At 43.7% G+C, this 25833-nt stretch overlaps 1 protein-coding gene across 1 annotated transcript in view; it reads left to right on the top strand.

The window, feature by feature from the left end:
• The window catches only part of OTOA (otoancorin), a 255133-nt gene that overhangs the window by 36636 nt on the left and 192664 nt on the right, over positions 1-25833 (top strand). The window contains exons 5-7 of the mRNA XM_086939735.1: positions 5652-5791; positions 9045-9168; positions 18287-18502. Coding sequence (XP_086795861.1) covers positions 5652-5791; positions 9045-9168; positions 18287-18502 — 480 coding nt within the window. The remainder of the gene's footprint in view (positions 1-5651; positions 5792-9044; positions 9169-18286; positions 18503-25833) is intronic.

Here is a 25833-nt window from a genome sequence, read left to right as displayed (position 1 = left end):
CTGTACACTCACAGGATTCTCTCACATTACTGTCAGAGAGATGGACACAGAGGGGCAGATTTACAAGCCCCTTGCAACACTTTTGCGTCAATTTTCCCATGTTAAAAGTGATGCAAAAGTGGCGCAAGGGGCTTGTAAATCTGCCCCAGAGATTTTAACCCCTTGCATGCTGCCGCAATTCTGCGCCTGTGCAGCAAAATCGCGAGTGGGCGGGTTTATGACGGCCCCCAGCCGTCATCAGCACATGAGCACCGTAGTGCATGATGGATGGGGGCCGTCATCAGCATGCAAGGGGTTAATAACTGCTCAGGAAAGAAGTTGTTGGGAAATTGCCATCTATAATATCCATTGTGATCTGTATCGCAGTGTCCAAACTCAAGAACAAACACCCACCCTGTTGGTATCACTTTTAGTCTGATCCACATTTCAGTTAATAAAGTGCTTTTGAGTTTGTATGCAAAGTATATGCCCTGGACAAAGTGATGCCCCCCATCAACCATCAGTGAGGATTATTCAACCCCTCTTTTTCATTCATGGGAGGCCTCAGGGTGAATGTATCTTTAACCATGTAGAAGTTAGCCGACCAGACACCTAAAAGCCTTGTTCTTTTTCTAAATGTATTTCAATTGAAAACGAGTGAGAAAACCACAAATACTATTTATATTGCTAAGCATCTTTAACCCTGTTGGTGCTATACATACTTGTGCTAAGCCTTTTTTTTTGGCTTTTTGGTGTAGTTCGCGCTTAGGCCCTCATAAACCTTTTGCCCACATAAGCTATACATGCCAAACGTGCATCCTTTTTCTCCAACATCCTGGGACTTCTAAAGGTACCCAGGGTTTGTGGATTCCCCTGGATGGGACCTAGAAATTAGCCTACATTGTGGGGTTTTGGGGGGGAAAAAGTGCTGCTTAAGAAAGTGTCTGTTTTTCCCTTGCAAATGTCATCAACAAAAGATTTACGGTACTATCATCACCATCTTCCCAGGTTTCAGAAACAGGCAGACTTGATTCAGAAAATAAAAAGTTTTTACATAGTTTTGGCATATTACTGAGAGATGCCCCATTTTGCCTATTTTTTGTGCTTTCAAACTCCTTCCAGTTTGTGGTGGAAATGGGTGTAAAACCCATGGTGAGTTCTTGGGAAGCATGGATATTTCTGAAAACTAGACAAAATTCTCAATTCAGCAAGGGGCATTTGGGTAGAGCCTTCAAGGTTTTTCCACAATAAAAAAATAGTGTTGAAATGAAAATAAATTTTGAAATTAGGAGGAAAAAAACTACCATTTGTGACCACATTTTCATTTTTAACTTCTTGTCAGGATGGCTGATTTCCAAAGGTAACATACCATTACATCTGTTAGACCCTTCTGGTTGCGGAGATATATAGGACTTGTGGGTTTTCCAAGAACTCGGGGTACCCAGAGCCAATAACTGAGCTGCACCTTGCAATGGTTATTCATTGTGTACCGGTTATCGAGCAATTCACATTGTAAAATATAAAGGGGCATATTTACAAGCCACTATCTCCACAGGAACATCACTTTTTTCAATAGGGTCTTCGCCACAAGACGGCTTTAAGACACTTAATGTGGCTTACCGCCGCCTTGTGAATAAGGCCCCCTTTCATGCTACACTTAGCGTGAAAGGGGTGGGCAATGGGTATTGCGTGGGCATTTCGCCACAACACCCATTGATTTTGGCGCTGCCCCATATTTACAAGGGTGGCTTAAATATGGGGCAGCGCCAAAACTAACGGGCTTATTAGGATTGCGGATTTTCCCCATCCTCTGGGCCGGCGGAAGCCACCGCCGGCCCGGAGGATGCGGAAAATCTGCTACGGACCCACCAAAGACCCACCGCCACATTAGGATGGCTGGTGGGTCCCGGTTTCAGTTCGCTGCTTTTCCGCCGCGGTTGGCTTACAACCGCAGCGGAAAAGCTCTAATATGGTGGCGATGTCTCTCAGACATCGCCAGCCATATTAGGATGGGTTTTAAAAAATGCTTTTCCGCGGCGGGTTTTCCGCCGTGGAAAAGCATGTGGAACTTCACTGCAGGGGCCCGTTGTGGGCCCCCTAGGGGAAGGGGAGGTGGGGGGTGCACATGGGGGGTACCTATGGTACCCCCCTGCATTTGTATGCATAAATCGGCAGGCACTGCACGGTGCCTGCCGCTTTCTGCATACAAATGCAATGTATGAATTTTTACCATTGCGGCGGGTGCAGCTTGAAGCCGCACCCGCCGCAATGGTAAAAATAGAGGATGTGACCGCCAGGGTGGCGGTCACATCCTAACTTCACAGGAGGGAACTCCACAGGCCATGCGGAGGTTCCCTCCTACTCTGGGGTCGCGGACGGATGCAAGTCCGTACGCGATCCTAATGGGCCCCTAAGACCGGGGAAAACCTGGTCTTAACATGGCAAAACAAGGAGAAATGCTTTATGTCCCCTTGTTTTTGCTGTTTCTATGTGTTCTGCATTGTGCAGCAAAACGCCATTCATTGTTTATGTGCAGGATGGGACACCTGCCTGCACATAAACAATAATTAAAAAAAATTATGAGTTGCAACTTCTATGTGTGTTGCATTCTGCCGCACACATAGAAGTTACAAAATGCCATTACTGATTGAAGGGCACCTTCTTGCACATAAACAATCTTTCCCTGCAATGCAAGCACTCTTGCACAATGGTGCAAGAGTGCCTGCGTTGGCGCCGGGCAGCTACATTTAGTGTAGGGAAAGGCAGGGGTGCACCGAATTCTAGTGAAAATGGAGCATCCTTGCATTTGGAAACTGTGGGAGCGCGGCATTAGCCTTTTTGACTTAATGCCGTGCTCCGACAATTTCCTAGTAGATATGCCACAAAGAGTGAAAAATAGGTATCAAGGAAACCTATGTATATCTGAAATGAGCACAAGATGTGGAATTTAGAAGCAGTGGTTGGGTTGCACGTCTCCGAATTTGTGGGTACCCATACTATCATGTGAATTAGAGGGCATTTCTCAAAATTTCCTCTTACACACTAGCTTACATTTGGAAGGCACAAATGCAGAGAATACAATTGAAAATAACACTTGTTCTCCTATTCTGTGTTTCCCATAATTCTCCTGATAAATATTGTACCACACTTGTGCGAGTAGGGATGGTACCTGCGACAGGAAAGGCCCCAAACGCAACATGGGCACATCAAATTGTTCCACAAAAAAAACCTTTTTTGCAATGTGCCTAGCTGTGGATTTTTTGCCCTAGCTCAGCCTGGCACCTAGGGAACCCTAGCAAGCCTGTACATTTTAAAAATTAGACATCTAGGGCAATTCACACTGGGTTGACTTGCGTGGCCTCACCAGGTTCTTTTACCAAGAATCTCTTGCAAACCTCAAGCTTTGACTAAAAAATAAATTTTCCTCACATATCAGAGATGGAAAGTACTGGAATCTGTGGGGAGCAACAAACTTTCTTTCACCCTGCATTCCTCTAAGTCTTTTGATAAAAATTCACTTGTGTGGGTAGGCCTAGTGCCTACGACAAAAAACGTCCCTAAATGCAACATGGGTACATCACATTTTTCTACTCAAAAGTGATCCTTTTTTGCAATGGACCTAGATGTGGATTTTGGGCCCTAGTCAAGCTGGCCCCTAGGGAATGCCTAGCAAACCTATACATTTGTGAAAACTAAACACCTTGAAGAATCAAGGATAGGGTGACTTGCGTGTTTCTCACCAGGTTGTTTTAGCCTGAATAATACCATTGGAAAGGGAAGATTCTCACCTTTCCCCTTTCCAATGACACCTCCCCCGTCTGAATCGGTGCCTGGGGGGCTGAGATATGCCCCCGAGCACCGGATGCAGTGAAAATGAAATAAGCCAATCAGCTCTTTTCACTTTCACTTTCAATGCAAGGACATCAGGACACAATGCGTCCCAATCATCATTACATTGAAAAAAATGACTCAGAATGCTTGGGAAGCTCTTCACCAGCTCCTGAGGCTAAAATAAACAAGCATTTGCAATGCAATAGGTCTCATATTTACCCGAGTTAAAACTATTGGCATTGTAAATGACAATGCCTTTCATTTATGTTTTAAAAACCAAAACCTAAATAAAAGGCATTGACATTTACAATGCAAATAGCTCAAACTTGTGTAAATGCGAGACTTAGTGCATTGCAAATGCTTGGTATTTAAAAGGCAGCACGCAACGCTCTATTATGACGATGAATTGAATGTGCTGGAAAGATTCAGTCATTATATCAAAACTCGGATCGCCTATTCGACAACCAGATACAGGTGGTCTATTTTTCCAACGCACGTGTACACAATCACCACCAACTGAAATCCAGCGTAGAGCGATGAAAGGAAACGCACGTGCGTGGCATTATCCACGTCACACCACCCCTAAGTACCTCGGCACAGTTCGCCAGCGATTGGCCTCAGAGCAACTCATTTAACGCTTCCTATTGGTGCGTCCGCAGCTCCTGCTTCTGACTGGCTCACTTCTTCCCTGATTCCACGGGAGCCTCTCACTTTTCATACTTCACTCTCAGAAGCTGGTGCACTGACAAGGCCCCCCTACTTCCATGTCTTCCTGGGCAGCAGCTGCAGCGTCGTACCCCGTTGAGCGTGGGCTTTAGTAGGAGAGCGAACGCTGCTTCCCTCAAGCAGGACGTAACACATGTGCAATATTTACCTCAATTGAAGCGGAGAGCTGATCATCGGTGGAAAAGTGCATGGCAGCCAGCAGGCGGCGGTAGTACTGCTCAGATAGCGTGTCTTGCGGGCAATAGGTAATTAATGGAAAGTAGCCAATAATATGTCTGTTTTTATGTCATTTTTTAAAATGTTTTTTATTTATTGCTCAGATGTTTTAGAGACAACTCTTATCACCAACCCGTAATTTATAAACTACATTTTCTAATTAAACCTTCTCAACAACTCCCACCAAATTATACAAACAGTGCCAGCAGCCACTGTCACCGGTATCAGTCCCCGCCCGCCTCCTATAAGAAAAATAAGCGCAGTCCTGCGTACGGGAAAGTGAATCAGTACTCGTGCATGCAGAGCGTTTGCCTTGCGGGAGCGAGCAGGTGTGATAATTACAAACAGAGGGCGCCGCTGCTCGCTCTTGCAAGGCAAACGCTCTGCATGCATGAGTACTCATTGAAAACAGTGCAAAACCTGCACGAGTTTCCAAAAAGTACAGTGCGAAGGCAAGAGGTCCCTCCTAAGCAACGCTGGTGCGCTGCGTAGCGAGACCTAAAATAGGAAATCCCTCTGGTGTGAACACCAGAAGCATTTCCTGCCTTGTGTGTGAGGACGGCTTAGAGTATCCTTGGAACATCAGCACTGGTGTGGAGGACAGCATGGAGCCTTCATCTTCATCAAACAAGTTAAATCATCAAAACTAAGAATGAAAAAAGATTTCATACAAGGACCATCTAGTGAATGATGTCAGAATAGTTTTTACAGCACAACCACATATCATCAAACTCTTTTTGTTGTTGGTTGGCCACAGTTTCCTCATATGACTTAATGGTGACACAACAAATAACATATTTTTTTAAGTAATGCAAAGCCTAATGGCATGATGATAAGCCTTGCTGGATTTAAAGCAGTGAAGTTATTGGCTAATGCATGTGTTTGTCTTTCCATGATAGATCCGACTATTTATCAGCTATGACAATGCAACCAAGCAACTGGACACTGTATATGACATCACACCAAAACATGCTGAAGCTTTTCTAGAAAGAATTGATTCATCTGGATTTGATATGAGGAATATAACCACTCTCTACAGGTATGTATGCATACTTTCTCATCACAATCCAAGATACTGTCCACCCTACAAACATTGAAACTGATTTCCATTGAAGCAAAATCTCAGCACATCAGCAGGGCAGCCCACGGCAATGGATGAGCTGTTGTGGAATGATAGTATGAGCCTGTTTTTAGTCTTTGGGTGAGTCCATACATAGCTGATATCTGTACTCACTCCCTTATGTGGCTTGGTCCTTTGCCCAGAGGGAACGTATGTTGTCCTCTTTTTTGTTGTTGTAAATAACATGTTCAGAGATTTCCTTGCCATAGTGTTGTATTGGGCAGAAGTCTACTTGGCCGCATAGGTCACCTTCCAGGAAGTGAAGCATTCGATTCCAAGATGACAGATCTTTTGAGATGTCAGAGGTTATCATTGTGTAGCCTTGGAGACTGCCCAGCCAACACTCCCATGCTGGAAGCAAGTGAATATATATTAGTATTTTAGAAGAGTGCAGCAACATATTGTCTATAGTGTGTTGGCAGGGGGCATATGCCAACAGAACTGAAGACATTTAGACTGTTCTCCTACTAAGCCTTAGTTCCTACTGGGACCTTTCACTAGCGCACAAGGATCTTAAGACCCCTCTGTTTCAATTTCCAGAAGAAATCTTGTTGGCTTTGCTTACTTCGATTTGTTTGTTGTTTTTATCATCTGTGTCCATTCATTGGGGAGAGGGTGCTCTTCTGTAAATAAATTACTCTCTGCTTTTTCACTGATAAAGCAAGTAATTCATTGCCCTGACAAATGTCTAAGGCCCAAGGCTATATCTAAGTGCAAGAAACAGTGCTGTATGTCTTTGACCCCATTCCAGCATCTCCAGAGGAAAGAGTTTTAAACATTCTTTAGACCTCTATACAGCTGCGGCTCCTCTGCTAAGGTGGAGGAGCGTTTGAGAGCAGTGGAAAAAGAAAAAAGAAAATGATAATAACACAAAGTATTTATCATGTCGTTTTTAGTACGGGCTATGGGGCCGGGTTAGGTCGGGGCTGGGATCACAGGGAGGAGTGGTGGGCATCATAAGTATGCATGACAGTTTAGCTGGCTGTATTGGGCCTGCCAAACAGTCATGCTCACTTAGCATTTTCGACCTGGTTGTGTTGCACTGATGTCATGCTGGTGACAGCAGCATCGTGATCGGCTAAGGAGAGCCTTTTATGCTGCTGAGAGCCAGGAAGAGAATCTGCGGCTGTAATCAATTAAATTATTTTTTTGATATCCCCCCAGCCCTGCCCCACAACACCCATTCCACAGCAGCCGCCACAGCATTATAGAATGTTGATCATTTACATTGCTCATACTTCAGGTTTCACAAAACTAAAATCATGGTTGTATCTTTATTAGGGCTGATAACAGTTAAAAACTATCACTATCTTCTCTGAGCTGCTGGTTCTGGCTGGCCGCCACTGAAGCATTGAGAGTGTTTGATGTGGAAATAAGGGAAGGGTGGAACAATCCTGGGCAAGGAAAAGATGCAAAGCAGCTTCATGGGTGACTCGTTACACTTTTGTACAACATTAGAGATTGTCTTTGTGAGGCATGCATCAAATCTACATTTGGGGAAAGTGTGATAAAGGTTGTGAAACACTGAAACTTTAATATAGCCTTATAGCCCGCCATAGAGGGCTATACCAGCTATTAAAGGCCCTCTCCAGCGTTAAAGGCCCCGAGCTGAAGGCGAGGGCCTTTAACAAGGGAGAGGGACTTTAATAGCGGTATAGCCCATCTACGAAGGGCTATAAGGCTATTAGAACATTCTGTCACTAGAGGACAGAATGTTCTAACAAAAAAAACAAAGCCTTTTGGGAGCGTGAGGGGATTGGAATCCCCTCAGGCTCCCTGAAGCCTTTGTTCACAGCCAGAGCTGTGAACAAAGAAACATTGGAATGTTGGAGCCCCAGGCTTATACCAGCCATTATAAGCCCAGAGCACTCCATTGTTTTCAATGAGGCTCACAACATTCCAATGTTCTAATAGTGATTAATGAGTTTCATGGAGGATGCAGTGTTCGGTTGCCTGGTGTGCTTTTAATGTCTGCTGCTTTTTATTGCTTTGCTCTTTCTCATAGGTAAGAACTGTGATGAGGAGGTTTGATCATCTGGTAATGGCCTGATTGCTCCTTTGTAAGCTTCATTACTTCAAATTCTTGGCTTCCTGATCATGGTCCATCAGTTCTCCTCTCAACTCTTACAGCTGCCCCCAAAGACCATAACTGATGTTCTTACTGCTTGGTGCAAACAAGGAAGACATCATCAGAGGCATGGATATTTACAGAGGGGAAAGGGTGCAGACTTGCAATCTATATTTTAAGAAAGAAAACAGAGGAATTGTAGCATAGACAGCGCAGGGTTTTAAAAATCACAGAGAGCAGTTGAATTGTCTGTCTCTTGAATGAGGACTTGCCTCATGGCCAATGACTGTGATGAGGAAGGGGATCAAGTTGGCAATTGGAGCAGACTAGATGACAGGGTGAGAGGGCAGAACAGTGTATGAAAGTGGAATAAGGGCAGAAAACGGGCTATGGGGACAGCGGCATAGCTAGCCCTTTCGCTGCCCGTGGGATGCGCATTGAAGAGCGGGGTGCTGGAAAGATTCCGCCTTTTCGCTTGCTCCCCCATGGCGGACGATTGAAGATCGGGGGGGAATTGCCGCCCGAGACAGCAGGTTAGAGCGGGGGATGGTTGCCGCCCCCAAAACTTGTGCCGCCAAGGGTAGACCACACCCGCTTCTTATGGCACTGTCTGGGGATATGTTGTGTCCCACAACATAACAATGAACCCCTTTAGCTGACCAGAGTACTCATGGAAATATTCTCTAAAGAGCAGTACTTACCTGTATGTATGTCACAGCAGCCAAGATACCTGACATGGAAAACATAACAGGATAGCCCTGAGAAAACTGCCCTCTGCTGAGGAGATGGGGCTACCAGAGGTGGAATTGGGGGTCTTGCAGTTGTCCATCATTTAAAGAGGCGTGGCATGCTGACACTGACTGCTCTACATCAGTACCATTAATACACTATTATTGGAGCTGCCTGACTGATTCAGATTGAAGTTTTAAGTCATTGAAGAAGAGTGCCCACAAAACAGAGATGTACACTGCCAGGCACAGGAATGATCCATGGAGCACATCGCCCGAATGTAAAATGGAACATAAATATGCTTATAATGCGTGAATTTAATACAATCTGTAATACCGCTCTTTGCTAATAATTCTTCTTCTTTCTGCATCCCAGGCTTGGCCTATTGGTTTGCTTTTATGACATCTTCCAACACATGGATGGGAGTTTGGCACAAGTTTTGCTGCATCAGATGATCAAATGTAACCAACTGAGAGGCTTCCATGCTGAGGTCCAGAAGGTATTCGCTAAAGATGCTCTTACCATGCTTTGGCTTTAACGTTCCAAAATATTTTTACCCTTGTTTAAAAATGTGTCTGAAAATATGGGCACTATTGGGTCTGATACACAACCCTGTTTTGGACTCAAGTATATCTTTACAGTTGGATTTGACTTCATTTATGCCTGTTAGCATAAATGCAGAGGGCATTGTGTCTTCTACTTCATTGTCTTGTAACAGAAAATAAACTAAAACATGAGACACATGTAGGTTCTGTCAGCAAGGAGTCTAAAGTTGATCCAAATGCTTTGTGTATTTCTAAATCTAGCATTCTTCATTCACTCTAGGGGCTATATTAAGCTAATTGAAGGAATATATAAATTGAAGGCAAGATGCCTCTCTAGGGAAGAGTTGAGGGTTGAGGCTATTCTAAGTTTTCAAAACCGCAGCCAAAAAGGGATTTTCCAACATACATTAGTGTCTTAACTCCTTTGACGCTCATGACGAGCTCAGCTCGTCATGATGTACACCTCCATACACTCCTGACGAGCTGAGCTCGTCATGAACAATGGGAAAACCAAAAGGTCAGCACAGGAGGAAAATAACACTAGCATCGATGGTGTTAAAGCAACGTTGTTGTATCTGATAAAACAAGGAGAATGCTGACTGGAGAATAATGGCTAGCCAATTTCTGAGGATAACCTGGGCATGTGCCCTGATATAATCTATAAAATATACAGAACTTGTTCCTGAATTCAACTGGAAACTTTCATGCAAGCTTGCTGTGGTCTTGATTCCATATGTTCAAACACGTTCTGCCTAATTTTTCCCTTTGCAACTGGATTTGAAATTTTGGGAGGCTAATTCAGAGACCATTGCTGTCGTCCAACTAGGCTAACTAGAGCATGTGTAAGCTCTATGCAGTTACTGCCTTATATCGGAAACGGAAGTACTTTATTCGAAGAAATTTCATCATAAAAGTATACAATCTTATACAGTTGAAAAGATAAAAACAAGAACCCACCAATCCTTGTGTACAAACATCAATACGTTAAAACCAGTATGCTAAAAGCAATAAGATATACAATAAAAACAGAAACATGACAGCCTAAAATCATCCTAACATAAATCCATCAAACAATCAGGTTGATAAGGGGGTGGATTTTACCCTCCACATATGTGTCTGCCAAGCACTACCCAAGACTTTGGCTACCCCACACACCATGCCTTATATGAAAGGGTGTTGGTTTCTAAAGGAGAGAATGATGAAAGGTATTCTGTTAACCACTACATTGATTTATGAGTTGAGATCTGAATCAAAGATTATTCCCAAGTTTTTGACCTATTGGGCTGTGGTTGACAAAAGCCAGTTGGATGCCAGTGGTACTGTTCTCACACCATCTCAGAGTACAATGCCTGTTCGGCTAGAAGTGTCTTTCTATCATAAAAAAAAGACATGGTTTAGTCAGTTGGTAAGGTTAGGCTGCCCTCAGAACTGTTCTCTAAGCAATGTGTATCTGGGTATCATCTGTGTTCATATGGTATTGTACCTTATGATGGTGTGGTGCTAGAGTCAAGCATGTAAATATTGAAGAGATATGGGTAGGGGCAGGACGGTCAAGAAACCAAAACCATTCCTGCCACAAATATTCAAACTAGCCCCATTGCAGCAGGCTGCCACAATAATAAGGGGATGGGGCAGGTTTGGATCATGGTCAACCCATCCTGCTCTGCAGCCAGAGCTATGAGCCTGAATCTTCCCAGGAAAATATCACAGTGGCAGCATGGCCAGTCCAGGCCTGGTAGTTGGATGTCCCTTGCAGAACTCTTTGAAAGAAGAGTAGATGTACTTATTTGACTACACCAGTTTGGAGAATAGATTAAATGCAGCCATGAGCTAATCCTCATGCAATAGCCCATTCCTTGACACTTCTCCATAGAATGATATGGTTGATTGTGTTGTAGGCAGCTGACAAGTTTGTTTTTCAAAAACAACATTTTAATTTCACGAAAAAATCTAAAAACATTTTTGGAATTGTTTCCAAACTTTCAAACCCTGACAGAGTCACACTACCCATTTCTCTGACTCTTACGCAACACACTTAACACCTTCTTTATTGATAAAATCAAGATCATTAAAGAAAGCATCCACAAAAGCTCATTTCCTAATGAAACCACCCTGGAAGACAGGAATCCAGTCACCCTATCCGCCTTCCTCGTTATCAGCAAGTATTGCCTCATGGATTTGCTAATTCAAGGAAAATCGGGCTCTCCAAATGGCACTTGTCCCCTGAAAGTCTTAAAAACAGTGTTCTCTAATTTCCCTGACCCAGCTTTATTCCTTCTTAACCTGTCTCTTACCCAAGGCAAGGTACCTAGCTCATTTAAGGAGGCTATAGTGGTACTCCTTCAAAATTAAGCTGGTGAAGATCCATTCGATTGAAAAAGTATCATCGAATATCCCTGCTAGCCTTCTTAGCAAAGGTATTGGTGGCACATGTAGTTCAAAACCTTGGAGAAGTCCACATTCCTTGATCCCTGTCAGGCCGGCTTCCACCCGGCACACCCCAATGAAGCTGTCATCCTCTCATTGTTAGATGACATGTGTGAAGAATGCAACAGGAGGTCCACCCAGGAGCTGGTTCTTCTCCGCCTATTGGCAGCCTTCAACACAGTTGACCGCAATCTCGAGGTGGACCGTGCAGAGGCCGCGGGTTGCGGGGCCCAGCGTTCTACTGGATCATTTCTTTTTAATAGACCTATCACAATCAGTCAAATTTGACCCGTTCAACTCATCCAAAGTCCATTTAAACTGTGGAGTACCGCAGGGCTTCCCCCTTTCTCCTCAATCTCTTCAATTTATACATACACCCCTAGGTCCACTTCCTTTAAAATATAAACTTCAAAATCTACAATGATACAGATGACATGAAGCTACTTTTCAACATTGACAACTCTCCTGAATCAAAGGATGTTTTACAAAATACAATGCTCATCATCTGTGACTGAATGAACAGCAACCATCTCAAATTAAACTCAGATAAAATTAAGATTGTCATCACCAGGAGCAAGTTCGACTTTTGAAATGCACCATTTTGGCCTTCAAAGATGGGAGCTCCTGCTTCCCCAAGAAATCAGTAAATGATCTTGGGGTCCTTACTAACATGGAACTTTCTATGAAAACCCAACTAGGAGCAGTGATCTCCTCCTGCTTTCTACTACTCTATAGAATCATGAAATTGGAAATGTCCTCACTGCTGATGCCCTCATTCAAGCTATAATATCCCTAGTCTTCTTAAGAATAGACTACACCAATTTTCTCTATGTAGGCCTCCCAAAATGCCTCAATCGTAGGCTTCAAATAGTTGAATACCAGGCAGCCAGATTAATCTTCCGACAACCCAGATATTGCCACATCACCCCTTTGATGAAAATGTACTGGCTTCCAGTGGAACAAAGAACTATCTTTAAAACCGGTTGCATTATCTTCAAACCCCTCAATGGAAAAAGCCCTGCTTTCATCACATCTCCAATCATGAAAAATACGCTCCCAAAAGAACTCTACGATCCGCGCTCATAAACTACCTAACGATACCCAAGATCAAAAAGAAGAGAATGGGTAGCTCTGAATTTTCAATCATCACTCCCCGCATCAGGAACTCGTTCTCTATTGAGATCAAAATATCTCCAAGCTCCAGGAAATTCAGACAATTGTTAAAAACTTGGCTACTCAGGCAAGTATACGGCTAGTGCCTTCCCCAGTAGCTTTGCCATCAGTTCCTATTACCCCAACACCAAGAAACTAATCAGTGAATGTGCGCTTAACAAATATTGGTAACATAATCTAAATCTGAGCCATATTGAGGGGTTACAATTGGGGCAAAAACGACAACTTTTTGACATTCTTTGTGGTCAAATAGTGCACAATTTTACTTCGATTACCTCTAGAACATTGGCGAATTGGCATCCATGATGGCAGGAATTCTGTAAAAGGTATGATGTGTTTCTCACCACATTACCTTTTTTTAAACCTATGAATCTCCTCAGGTAAACCCCCATCCAATGTTTCCTTTTTTGTAGGTCCACACATTTCCATTCTCATTCTGTACAAACAGGTATTTTGTCCACCCTCATCATAAATTAAAGCTATTTTCCAAACCGTGTTGGATTCAGTTTGATGTGGCGCATAGAGCATCGACTACTAGAGCTACTCTGTACTCCTTAAAAAATGAAAGGCCTTCCTTTAGCCTTAAGATATCTCCCCTCGCAGTTAACTCCCTTGTGGTGTCTCAGATTCACCATGGCAGTTCAGTTCTGATCAGTCTACCAATAGTCATCCTTGAGTCTTTGGAAGCAATTCTACACTTGGCAGCCAGATTGGTTGCTGCACCACAGCAATTTAATCTTATCATCCCATTCTAAAAGGATTACACTATCTTCTTTTGCAAGCCAGCAGTGCCTTTACCAATCTCTGGAAATCAGCCTTTCTCTGGTGTAGCCCCACCAATCTGGAATTCATTGGCAGAAGGCATTAGATGTATTGAGGATCATCTAGCTTTCTAAAACAAAACGTAAGATGCATTTTTTTCAAGTCCACCTAAATTGTTATACTCTTCTGATCTCTCTCTTGGTCCTTCTTACCCTTTATTTCTTGTCTACCCACTTCTTCATTATTTGCTACTTCAATATATATGGCTCCATTCTTTCCACCCTCTTTTCCTCAAATATTAACTTTATAACTACTGTCTGAACCCTCTGAAAACAGTTATTGATAGCCAAAGTTTGATATTATTTTCTTATTCACTTCTACTCTTATCTGCTTTCCCACACCTACAAACCTCAGTTTTTCCTCTTTGGCATTCAGTTTCCAACATCATTTGACCTCCTGCACTCCCCTGTCTTCCTATAACTCCTCTTACCTCCATGACCCTTACTCTTCAAATATCAAGTCCTATCTCCTCCTTCTGATACTGTGTACTCTGAGATTACAGTTCTCTACCATACTGGTGACGCCTTCGTCTCATCTCCCTCCTCCCCACCTTCCTGCTCTTCATATCTGATTTCTATTATCCTCTTTACTTTAGTCAATCCCTTTTTAGAAATGTTTTTGATTTATCGGAACTCTCTATCATGTTACCATGCATCTCTCTTGTTAGCACACTTCTACTTTATATTGAGTTCCTATTTTGAATTTGTTCACTTTTGGATGAATCGTCTTTGTTCATCTGTACTGGTATATTCAAAGTTAATTGTAAGAGGGTGAATTTTCCTGCTTAATAATTGGTTTGCAGTGAGGAACACTGACACTGCCTCATAATGCCGCTACTAAGCATGGGGGGTGAGGCAGGGTGGCGGAAGGGTGAAAAATAAAAATACATTCACTTACCTGAATGTCGCTGGGTGTTACTGCCTCTGCCCACACCTGAGCAGGAAGAAAAACGAAAACGATAGTTATTATCGTTTTCCTTTTTACACTGCTTGCAAAGAAATGGGGCGACGCTCCTCTGCCTCAGGGGAGGAGCCACCACTGATTAAATGAATAAATAAATGTGGTGTTCTTACAAAAACTGTTTTAAAAAAACCTTTAAGCGCAAAGTGACCAGGTTATCAAAGTCCCAAACTCACCAGTATTAAAGAAAGATTGGGTTGCTCTCCTCTTTCTCCATTGCCCCATTAACCCAGTGTTTTATTGACCGCGACTCAGATTCTGAAGGTGAATTTGTATTAGTAAAGATTGACAGAAACACACTTCTATTGTGTAGTGTCGCAGGGATTCTGCTCCTACACAGAACTGTGCATAGAGACCTGGAACCTCAGTGAATTAGGGGGTGCCCAAAACTCACCTTAGTATCCAAAATCCCCCACCAGACTAGCAATCAGTGTCTCATTGGTTCTTCCATACCCCCAATGATTAGACAACCCAGAAAATGAACTTAGAATACCTCAGGTACCGTGGAACACATGAACACTCTTTCGTGATACTATCATAACAGTCCAAAACGAGGAGTAAATGAAGACACGTGCAAGTTTAAAATGTTTATTTCTAGTGCCGTGTTCTCAAGCGCAGTATCTTAGCTAATACAAGCAAACATATTATAAGCAACAAGGTTATCAGCATAGTTACTATTCCATAGAATACAAAGGGAGCAAGCATGTTAAAATGCTAAAGGGAAGAAGACTAAATTACAGCTAAGTCTTACCCTCCCTTGCTAGTATATTATATTATATCTAAAGAACGTCTCGTTGGGTTTACAAGGACAGCCCTATACCTCTGGTCTTAGTAGAAAGGGATCACATCATCTTCTACACCAGCTATCTGCATGCGAATAATCATCAAGTGCATTTGCATGCTCTGCGCAGTGCATTATTAAACGCGTCAAAACTAGAGTTCGCCACAGCTGCATATGGGTTATGTCTAGGACGTGCGCTGATCAGACCGAACAACAACCACTGTGTTGAAATAACCTTGAAGGCCTCGGCACTCACTGTTCAGACATAGCTTACCAAGCAAAGCTGATACAATAGGAAAACATATTATTCTTGTGCCAAGCAAAACATTGCTAGGCTCAAAACATTAATAACAATATGTGCCATGTGCAGAAATGCAGCAGAAAGAAAAAATGGCGTTTAAACTTCTAACAAGCTCATGCTAACTTAACACAGTGTGAAGATAAAGCCCATCTCCATGACAGTGGTGTGTATGCACCGACCACTAATATTCTGAAATTCAGTAGAGCATTATCCAGCTAAATCCTACCTCATGTCCTTAAAATCATCCACCGGTCGAAGTTCAATAGGAATTTGTGATATTAACAATCTGCTAGGCCCCTGTGTTTCACATCATGCCATGCCGCTCATCCTGAGCCGAGGACTGTGCATTTGTATCAAATCTTACCAAATCGATTTTATTAAAACTGTACTTGTAATGATTTTAAATAATTGTACAATAGAAACCATTCTGATTCTACCTCATGTACTGTTCAATTGTACCCTTAAGGATGACGTCAGTCTCCCTGTGTTCTCCTATATGAATCACCAATGTCAAGCTATGTTTTGTCCTGTGAAATACCTTTCGACAATGAAAAAGCTCATTAAACACTGGCTGGCTGGTAGTGTTTAATTTGTAAAATCCTTTAAAAAGTGCAGTCGCCCAAATTCTTTGAGGAGTTTGTGGACGGTGCTGCTGAATGCTAGGTTTGCCAAATACCAGGACTTCCTGGTCCTGATTGCACGCCTTGTTTTTTTCTCCACCAAACTAGACTTTCTGTCTTGTTATATCACTCTTGCGGGTTCCTTTTCTCTCTGCTTTCCCCCTTTGTCATTGTCTTCACACCTCACTCCTCCTCCTTTTTTTATCTTCTGCCTTCTCTCCTTTGCTCTCATTGAACATCTGATGATGAAAAATAGGTCCCATTCCAAGCCTGTACTCACCACCTGCTGCCACAAGCTTAGCACTGCTTGCATGACCCACAGAGACGAATCCACTTCATTCTTCTACACTTTTGCCCTCTAGAATCACAGCCGATTGCCTTCTTATTAGCCGGGGGAATGTCTTGGCACTTTCTTCATCCATTTAAATCTTGAGTATGTAGCATAAGACAAAAACCGAGATGATCTGAAAAAGCAAGAAAATTAGGGCATAGAAAAGCTAAAATAGAATGTCACATGAGCGGAAATAGGTGCAAAACAAAGAGTACAATTTAATGAAAATAAAAAATTACTTCACAATATTTGAATTTAATAAAGTGAGTTTTCCCTCTGTCAGGTGACGTAAGATTCAGGTCCCCACTTTTACATTTGATCCATATCCCGTCGGTTTTGAAGCATCTAAAAGATGTATCTGCAGCATCACATTTTTAATGTGCAATACCTTTATTCCACCATCATGGAATAACAAAGAACTTTGACACCTCCTTCCACTGAGCTTCTAACCTCCGGCTGGAGTGAAGGAAACTCTTGGGAAAAGGGGGGTGAGACACAGCTACCAGGGATAGTTTTTTTGTGGAACTGAAATTGTACAATTCCATAACGAAGAACCAATTGAAATCCATTTATGCTTTTAGCTTGAGGAATATTGGACAATCACTATAGCGGGACTGCAGAAGTACTATTGGAAAGCCACTGATTGGCCTGAGTACTGTATCATTATTGCAGATCTGCCAACTCACACAGTGGCTTCGTGTGTCACACGATTTCAGCTCCCTTCACACGGTCACCTGGTGAGGAGCCGAAATCACACGGTCCCTGGGAAAACAAAGTGAAAACCACTGTAAGCAGTGAATTTCCAGCTAGTTTTGATGGCAGTAAGCAGCCAATGTCCAATTGGAGGTGTGAAAAAACCCTAGGACATTGGCGACAGCCTCAACAAGCCTTTATTTTTGTTTTTGTGGGAAGGGGTGGGGGCTTGGGGAGGGGCAGTGTGCCTCTTAGGTAGCTCTCTTTGCAACAAAGAAGATAACCCACACTTCTAATGGTTTAACACCATTCTGTTTACGGTGAACAGATAAACAAAACTTAATATGTTTATCATATTAAGTTTTGTTTATCTGTTCACCGTAAACAGAATGGTGTTAAACCATTAGAAGTGTGGGTTATCTTCTTTGTTGCAAAATTAATTGGGCCCTTACCCCACTTCTGTCCGCGGGGGCCAAACTCCTTTTTGTTACATATCTTAGGTAGCTCTCGGCACAAATCCCCAAACCCTCCAAGGCCCGCCCCATCTCACACTTGTAACTAGTTTGTAATTTGACTGGTATTTTAATGGGTGCAGAGGCAGTCAGCATCATAAGTTATTGTCCCTTTCCGGGCTTGTGGGCCTGAGCTGCTAGCAGGTGCACATAGTATTGTAATAAGCAGAACCAATATTTGATGGCCATCTACAAGGTCACTATGGCTACAACCACACAAATGTGTAGAACCTATCGCCCCTCTCTCTCATTCTACTTCCTTTTTCTCAGTTTTCCTCCCAGCCGTTCTCTGTTTTGAGCTGTGCAATAGATTGCAAGAAATCCTATAACAGTAATTACCAAATGTATTCTAAAGAATGTGGGTGGCTCTGCTATTGTGATAATTTCTGTGAACCTGCCAATGAGAATCAGCAACAATCCTCCTTATCTGTTTTTCTCTGGTCCCGTCCTAGGTCAAGTCCTTACTCCTGGACATCGCCATGCTTAACCAGAATCTCAACGAGAGTCTTGGGTCTCTCTCTGATGCTGTGGTCGGACTGACCTTGGGGCAGTTGGAGTCCTTGCTGCCGGAGTCTGTGCAGAACTCTATTTTAACATTACAGCAAGTTTCAGGATGGACAAAAAGCCAAATTATGATATTAGCTGGTAAATACCTCAATTCTGAAAAGGTGAGAGGGTGCATGCTCTATTAATAAAATTATTTGAATGGTGGATTACTTCTCAAAGTAGCCCAAGGTCAAGTTTGTAACAAGCATTTACAATGCAATGGTCTCTGCATTATTAAAGGTAGAGCTATTGGCATTGCTCATGACATTTTTTTTGGGGGGTGTTTTAAAAAAAAAATCATAAATAAATGGCATTGTCATTTACATTGATTAGTAATGGGAGAGGCACTCCTAACAATATGAACAGTAAACACTTATCTTTAAATAATAAACATCAATCAATTACGCGTGCTGAGGAGGAAGACGCAATGTCCATTTTACGGCAATATCTAAACATGGAAACATGGAAATAATCAAGCGAAAACCGCTTGCCCTCTACGCACTGTTGCGATTCCAACCTGAACTGGTTGGCTTATTACACCCACATTTTTTTCACATGAAAACACATAAACCTTTTTGTTTTCAAGTATTAGATTTTTACTAACATTTCAGTTTTCAGAAACATGACATTCACTTGAATATCAGTAAATACCACAAATTCATCAAATTTAGAAAATGTATATACACATGAATGTTCATTTCACATCATGAACAATAAAGTTTTTTTCCCAACGTTTTTAGCCCTGCCCAATGCATTTCGGGCCACTTGGCCCTTCCTCAGGGGCGGTACCTGAAATGACACAAAAATACAAAACTAGGTTGGAATCGCAACAGTGCGTAGAGGGCAAGCGGTTTTCGCTTGATTATTTCCATTGTCATTTACATTGTCAATAGCATAATCGTTAAATAAATGGCATTGTCATTTACAATGCCAATAGCTTAATCGCTCGCAAATGCATGACCTATTGCATTTACACCCACACAGAGCCACACAAACAAAGCCACCCACACACACATACAGAGCCACCCACACAGTCATTCACATAGAGCCACCCACACACACAAAGCCACCCTCACACAGACAGAGCCACCCTCACACAGACAGAGCCACCCACACATAGAGCCACCTACAAAAACAGCTATCCACACAGAGCCACACACACACACAGCTACACAGTGGTGGCTGGTGACATTTGAAAGTGGTGAGGCGTAAAAGATTAAGTGAGCGCCTGGTGGCAAGCGAGCATTGTGAGCACACCATCATAAAGGGATTTTGGGGGTGGGTTCTTCCCCTGAGAAAAGTTTGAAAACATAGCGGGCAAATGGTGCATTTTCAAGCATATTTGAGAAAGCAAGAAGCAGTTGTTAAAGTGTCTGCATCCAGATATATAACCCAGCAAATGATATACATTTTAAACCAGACAGGACTTTTGGCTTTGTCAATGGAGAGTAACCATGATTTTGTTATAAATAATATCGAAAATATGTTTCAGTTCTGAAATTGTGCGTCTGCAAATTAAACATGACGGGGGCCATGGAAGGGGTAGTGGTCTTCAAAGTGTCTCAGTCATGCCTGTTCAACTCATTCCACGTTAGGCATGTGCACTCATACCTCGTCCACATGCATATCTCATCTTCCACAGCTTCTTTTCACTGACTCCCGAATGTGCTTCCTTACCAATTAAGTCGGATGGAGTGTGTGAGCCACTATATGTAGGAGTGGAAAGAAGTGCACCTGAGTGACTAGTGGGTGAGTGCGTAATTTGACATTGAGAATAAAACAGCAGGCTCTGAACTTATGCTTAGCTGTTTACACGAAGTCCCATGACGCCAGTTCATACCAACAGGCTATATTAAAAGGATTGTAACTTGTGTCACAGTAGGGTTTGTTTATGCAACATAGGCCGTAACCCTCTGAGCTACCTGAATAAAATGCTCATCTGTGTAGCGCCTGTTACGCAGGCACAATAGCTTCGCAGCAGGCACAATAGCCTGGCTAACCTCCCCACACTCTTGAATGTCAAGGGGAAAGTGCAGAAAGTGTGAGCGTTCCCAACTAAAAAAAAACTAATAAATATATTTAGCTACCAATGAACTAGACGCCAAAAGCAATACGACAAACAGAAAACTACGGTGCAGGCTGATTTATTGCAGCCCAAGTTGTAAATAAATAGAGAGTTTGCTCAACGACAAACATCGTACGCTAAACCCGACCCTTTTCTCAATAAATACATTTATATTTTAAAAGTGGGACACAAACGGGTGCCCCTTTGCCTCTTAAAAAGTACGTTGTTGTCTCCAGAAGCTGTGCGTTTTCCAAATTCAAGTCAAAACAGGATCAGGAAAAAGAAGCGGAAACACCCCGTTAATAAATTATATTAAAAAACTATGATAACTGGAGCTGAGTGAGCCCGTCATTGTGAGTGCCCTGCCTGCCTCCCAATCCTGCCCCTCGCCTGTGCCCGGTTCCCGCAGGGTCGCAGCCCGCACACTGCCGGCCTCCGTATGTATACACACGTTCTTCCCCCCTCTTTCCCTTTCACATAAGAGGTTTACTTTTGATCGCTATTCTCTGCGCGGCTCCCAGATCAATTGAATTAAACGAGCTGAAGTGCAGATGTCCCCTTCTGACCTGTGCTCAGAAATGAAGATATTTACAACAAGGGGTGGTGAGGGACAGAGTCTCTGAATTAAGCAGAAAGCTCTCACCCAGTCAAGAGATCAGGGCTAGATTCAACACCGTTTTTAGCTCACTGCACCATCCCAGTTTCAGAACCTGGCTGTATGCAAATTAGTCTGTTCCTGTCCCAGTGCATGATGGGAACAGGGCAAACCAAACTACAAAAGCCAATTCTTACACTGGGAAGGAAACAAGCTCCCGGGGACCGGTTTCTGGCATTACAGCCGTCTTCGGCCCGGTTTGCTTGAATCCTGATGGTGCAATGAGCAAGGGTCTCACATCTGAGAATACCCTTCCACGCTTAGGGTGGACAAAAATATTTACAACAAGGGGTGGTGAGGGACAGAGTCTCTGAATTAAGCAGAAAGCTCTCACCCAGTCAAGAGATCAGGGCTAGATCCAACACCGTTTTTTAGCTCACTGCACCATCCCAGTTTCAGAACCTGGCTGTATGCAAATTAGTCTGTTCCTGTCCCAGTGCATGATGGGAACAGAGCCCTTATCTTGAGTACAAGGAGGAGGGGAACGATATTTACCTACCTAAGGAAGCCTGTGCTCGTCTTTTCTCCTGACCCGCCCCGGTCCGACGCGGTAACCAGTACCGTTGCGCGGAGGGCGGGCCAGGGAGAGCCAGTCACTTCCTGCCGGGACACTCCACGAGCGGTTAGCGCTCTAGTGCACCTATCTGGAGGGCCTATTTAGCCATCGCCCCTTGTGAGCGCGCAGCGTTCGCGCGCAGCATCGCCGAAGACCAGCCAAAGAGCTGCCCGTCTGCGCCCGTCCGCGACAGGACGAGGCAGACAGAGGCACAGGGGTTATAAGGCGATCCCACGATGATTCCCGACATCGAAGGTAGTAACCTTGTCACTTATGCACCCCAAACCCTCCGACTGTTGCAGCCAAGGGTGAAATGTAACACACGGTTACAATATAAACAGCTCGAGGGGAGTTTTTCATGCCTTCAATGTCGTTTCCAGTCAGACTCGACAGGAAATAGCATTTGCGCCAAAGCTACTATCACCACAACCCCCCCAGAACTTAAATGTCTCCTTTTAAATGTGCGCTCCATGCCTAAGCACCAACTACAGATTTGGGATCTTATTCATGCAGAACAACCTGATCTTTGTTTTTTTACTGAGACCTGGATGAAACCCCATACTACATCTGCGGTTGTGTTGGGTGTTCCCTCAGGATACAGAATTATGCATGTTGATAGGCCCAACAAAACTGGAGGAGGCTTAGCGATAATTTGTAAGGACACGTTCAAGTCAACTATTTTAGACAAAACATGTAGTCCAGCGATGGAAATCATGATTTTTAAAATCACATTAGGTAGTACTTCCTGGAAAGGAGCCCTTTTGTATCGTCCACCCACTCCTAACCCTGACTTTGCTCTGCTCCTTCTGGAAACACTTGCTCCCCATATGAAAGCCAAGGAGGATTTTATCCTCCTCGGAGACTTTAATATACATATGGACACTCCTGATTTGCCGGAAACCATTCATTTAACAACTGACCTATCTCACCTGGGGCTTAAAATAATTAACAACGGTGCTACACACATAGGTGGTCACACCCTCGACCTTATTTTCTCCAACTGTACCAAAATACGTTGTTTTCCGGCAAAAAAGATCCTTTGGTCAGATCACTTTTTGGTTGCGTTTTATCTAGCTGGGCCGACCAAACGACCTCAGAAAGCTCTGCCCCCGCCTATTCTTCGTCGAGAATGGCATAAAATTTCAGTGACCAATTTGCACAAATACTGGGTGCAACCGACTGTTACGGATACAGACACTGCTGAGTCTGCATTAGAGAAATTTAACCAGTCCCTGAAATCTGCTATTGACACCATTGCTCCCCTTAAATTAACCAAGCAATTCCCCCAGTCCAAACAGGAGAAATGGTATACAGCTGATCTTAGGAAAGAAAAGCAAAAATGCAGACGCTTAGAAAAAACATGGAGAACATCCAAAAATGAAGAGGCCAGGAAAGCATTTCACGAGATTCAGTCAGTATATTATAAAAATATAAAATTAGCCAGGAAAGTCCACTTCTCCACTCAACTGGAGGAGGCAGGGAACTGTCCCCGTGAATTGTTTAAAATTTTGCGAAATTTTATTAAACCCACAGCCACTGAAAGCACCGATGATGCCTCTCAACCACTCTGTGTTGAAATTTCTGAGTTCTTCGAGGAAAAAATAAATTTGATTTATGACAAAATTTTAACCTGTAAAGGTGGGGCTATTACATCCATTCCCGAAGCTAAACCTGGCACACAGGCTTCAAACTCCCTGTTTGTCATTCCTCCCGTCACAGATCAAAATTTGGCAACCCTTATTGGCCATATGAAAACAGGCTCTCCCAGTGATCTTCTTCCTGCCAAAATGATGTCCCCTTTGATTTCCATCTTAGGCCCCTCAATCCAGGCAGTTATCAACACCTCCCTGGCCAAAGGCCAAGTCCCCATGGAATGGAAGACTGTGGTAGTAAACCCAATCCGGAAGAAGGCGACCCTACCCTGGACGGATCTATCTAACCTCCGACCTATCTCTCTCTTGCCTTACATCGGCAAATTAACAGAGAAGCACGTGAACACCCACTTTTCCAACTATATCGAGACAGCGGATGGCCTAGATCCTTCACAATCTGGTTTTAGGCCTAACCATAGCACCGAATCCGCCCTACTGGCTGTCACCAATAACATCAGGATGACGCTTGAAAGTGGAGGGTCGATGATTCTGGTGCTATTGGACTTATCCGCTGCCTTCGATACTGTGTCTCACGATTTGCTTCTCTGCCGTCTTAGAGAGATAGGATTGGGAGGCATGGCCCTGTCCTGGATGGAGAGCTTTCTCTCCGGCCGCTCTCAAGAAGTCAGATTGGGCCCCCATAAATCCATCGCTAGGGAGCTCACCAGGGGAGTGCCACAGGGCTCTTGCCTTAGCCCCACATTGTTTAATGTGTACGTGGCCCCCCTGGCTGACTTAGTGAGATCTTTTGGGTTTATACCGGTGACCTACGCCGATGACACCCAACTTCTGTTCCCCTTTAAGACCTTCTCTCCTGCTTTACAAAGAACTTTTGCAGAAGGGATGAGGGCAGTTTCCAAATGGATGGCCAACAACTGCTTACAGTGCAACGTGACCAAAACAGAGGTTGTACTTTATGGGGAAGCAGTGACACTATGGTCCAATGAGTGGTGGCCTCTTGAACTAGGACCTGCCCCTATTCCTAAACAGACTATAAGAAATCTGGGAGTGCTATTTGATCAGTCACTGACCTTCAAACATCACGTCAACCAGGTTGCTGGTACCTGTTTCGGGGTTATCTCTCTGCTGAGAAGGGTCTTTCCTTTCCTCCCAGATCACCACAGAAAGACCTTGGTCCAGGCTCTGGTCGTTAGTAGATTGGACTACTGTAATGGCCTTCTTTTATCAGCTAACGAAGGCCATTTTAACAAACTACAGGTGGTCCAGAATACGGCCGCAAGGTTAGTCATGATGGCTCCTTCCAGGACTCCCTCCCGGCCACTACTGATGGAACTTCACTGGTTGCCAGTGCGACTGCGGACCAAATTTAAAATCTTGCGTACAATTCACAAGTGTCTGATGGGGAAAGGCCCGAAATTTCTCTCCACAGCCTTCCTTCCTTATGTTCCTGGCCGCTCACTACGATCGAGCAATCTCCAGCTCCTTAAGGTTCCAAAAATTAAAAAAACTCGCCAAGGAGGCAAGGCGTTGGCATACGCAGGGCCTGTTCTTTGGAACACTCTCCCCCTCGCACTAAAGCTTAGCACTGACCACCTGTCTTTTCGAAAAGCTTTGAAAACCTACCTTTTTTCCAGCATTTAATTCATTCCCTTCCCATCACCCACTAGTACTGTTCGTGCATAGTAGTCGGTTCTTTTGTATGGCAAAGCGCGGAGATACCCCTTTGGGGGTCTATTCAGGCGCTATATAAGCATATAAAATAAAATAAAAATAACAGGGCAAACCAAACTACAAAAGCCAATTCTTACACTGGGAAGGAAACAAGCTCCCGGGGACCGGTTTCTGGCATTACAGCCGTCTTCGGCCCGGTTTGCTTGAATCCTGATGGTGCAATGAGCAAGGGTCTCACATCTGAGAATACCCTTCCACGCTTAGGGTGGACAAAAATATTTACAACAAGGGGTGGTGAGGGACAGAGTCTCTGAATTAAGCAGAAAGCTCTCACCCAGTCAAGAGATCAGGGCTAGATCCAACACCGTTTTTTAGCTCACTGCACCATCCCAGTTTCAGAACCTGGCTGTATGCAAATTAGTCTGTTCCTGTCCCAGTGCATGATGGGAACAGGGCAAACCAAACTACAAAAGCCAATTCTTACACTGGGAAGGAAACAAGCTCCCGGGGACCGGTTTCTGGCATTACAGCCGTCTTCGGCCCGGTTTGCTTGAATCTCTTGACTGGGTGAGAGTTTTCTGCTTTATTCAGAGACTCTGTCCCTCACCACCCCTTGTTGTAAATATTTTTGTCCACCTTAAGCGTGGAAGGGTATACTCAGACATGAGTCCCTTGCTCTTTGCACCATCAGGATTCAAGCAAACCGGGCCCAAGACGGCTGTAATGCCAGAAACCGGTCCCCGGGAGCTTGTTTCCTTCCCAGTGTAAGAATTGGCTTTTGTAGTTTGGTTTGCCCTGTTCCCATCATGCACTGGGACAGGAACAGACTAATTTGCATACAGCCAGGTTCTGAAACTGGGTTGGTGCAGTGAGCTAAAAAACGGTGTTGGATC

Source organism: Lissotriton vulgaris, chromosome 10 (genome assembly GCF_964263255.1).
Source record: "Lissotriton vulgaris chromosome 10, aLisVul1.2, whole genome shotgun sequence".
Taxonomy (NCBI): Eukaryota; Metazoa; Chordata; class Amphibia; order Caudata; family Salamandridae; genus Lissotriton; species Lissotriton vulgaris.
This window is presented reverse-complemented; position numbering and strand designations above follow the sequence as displayed.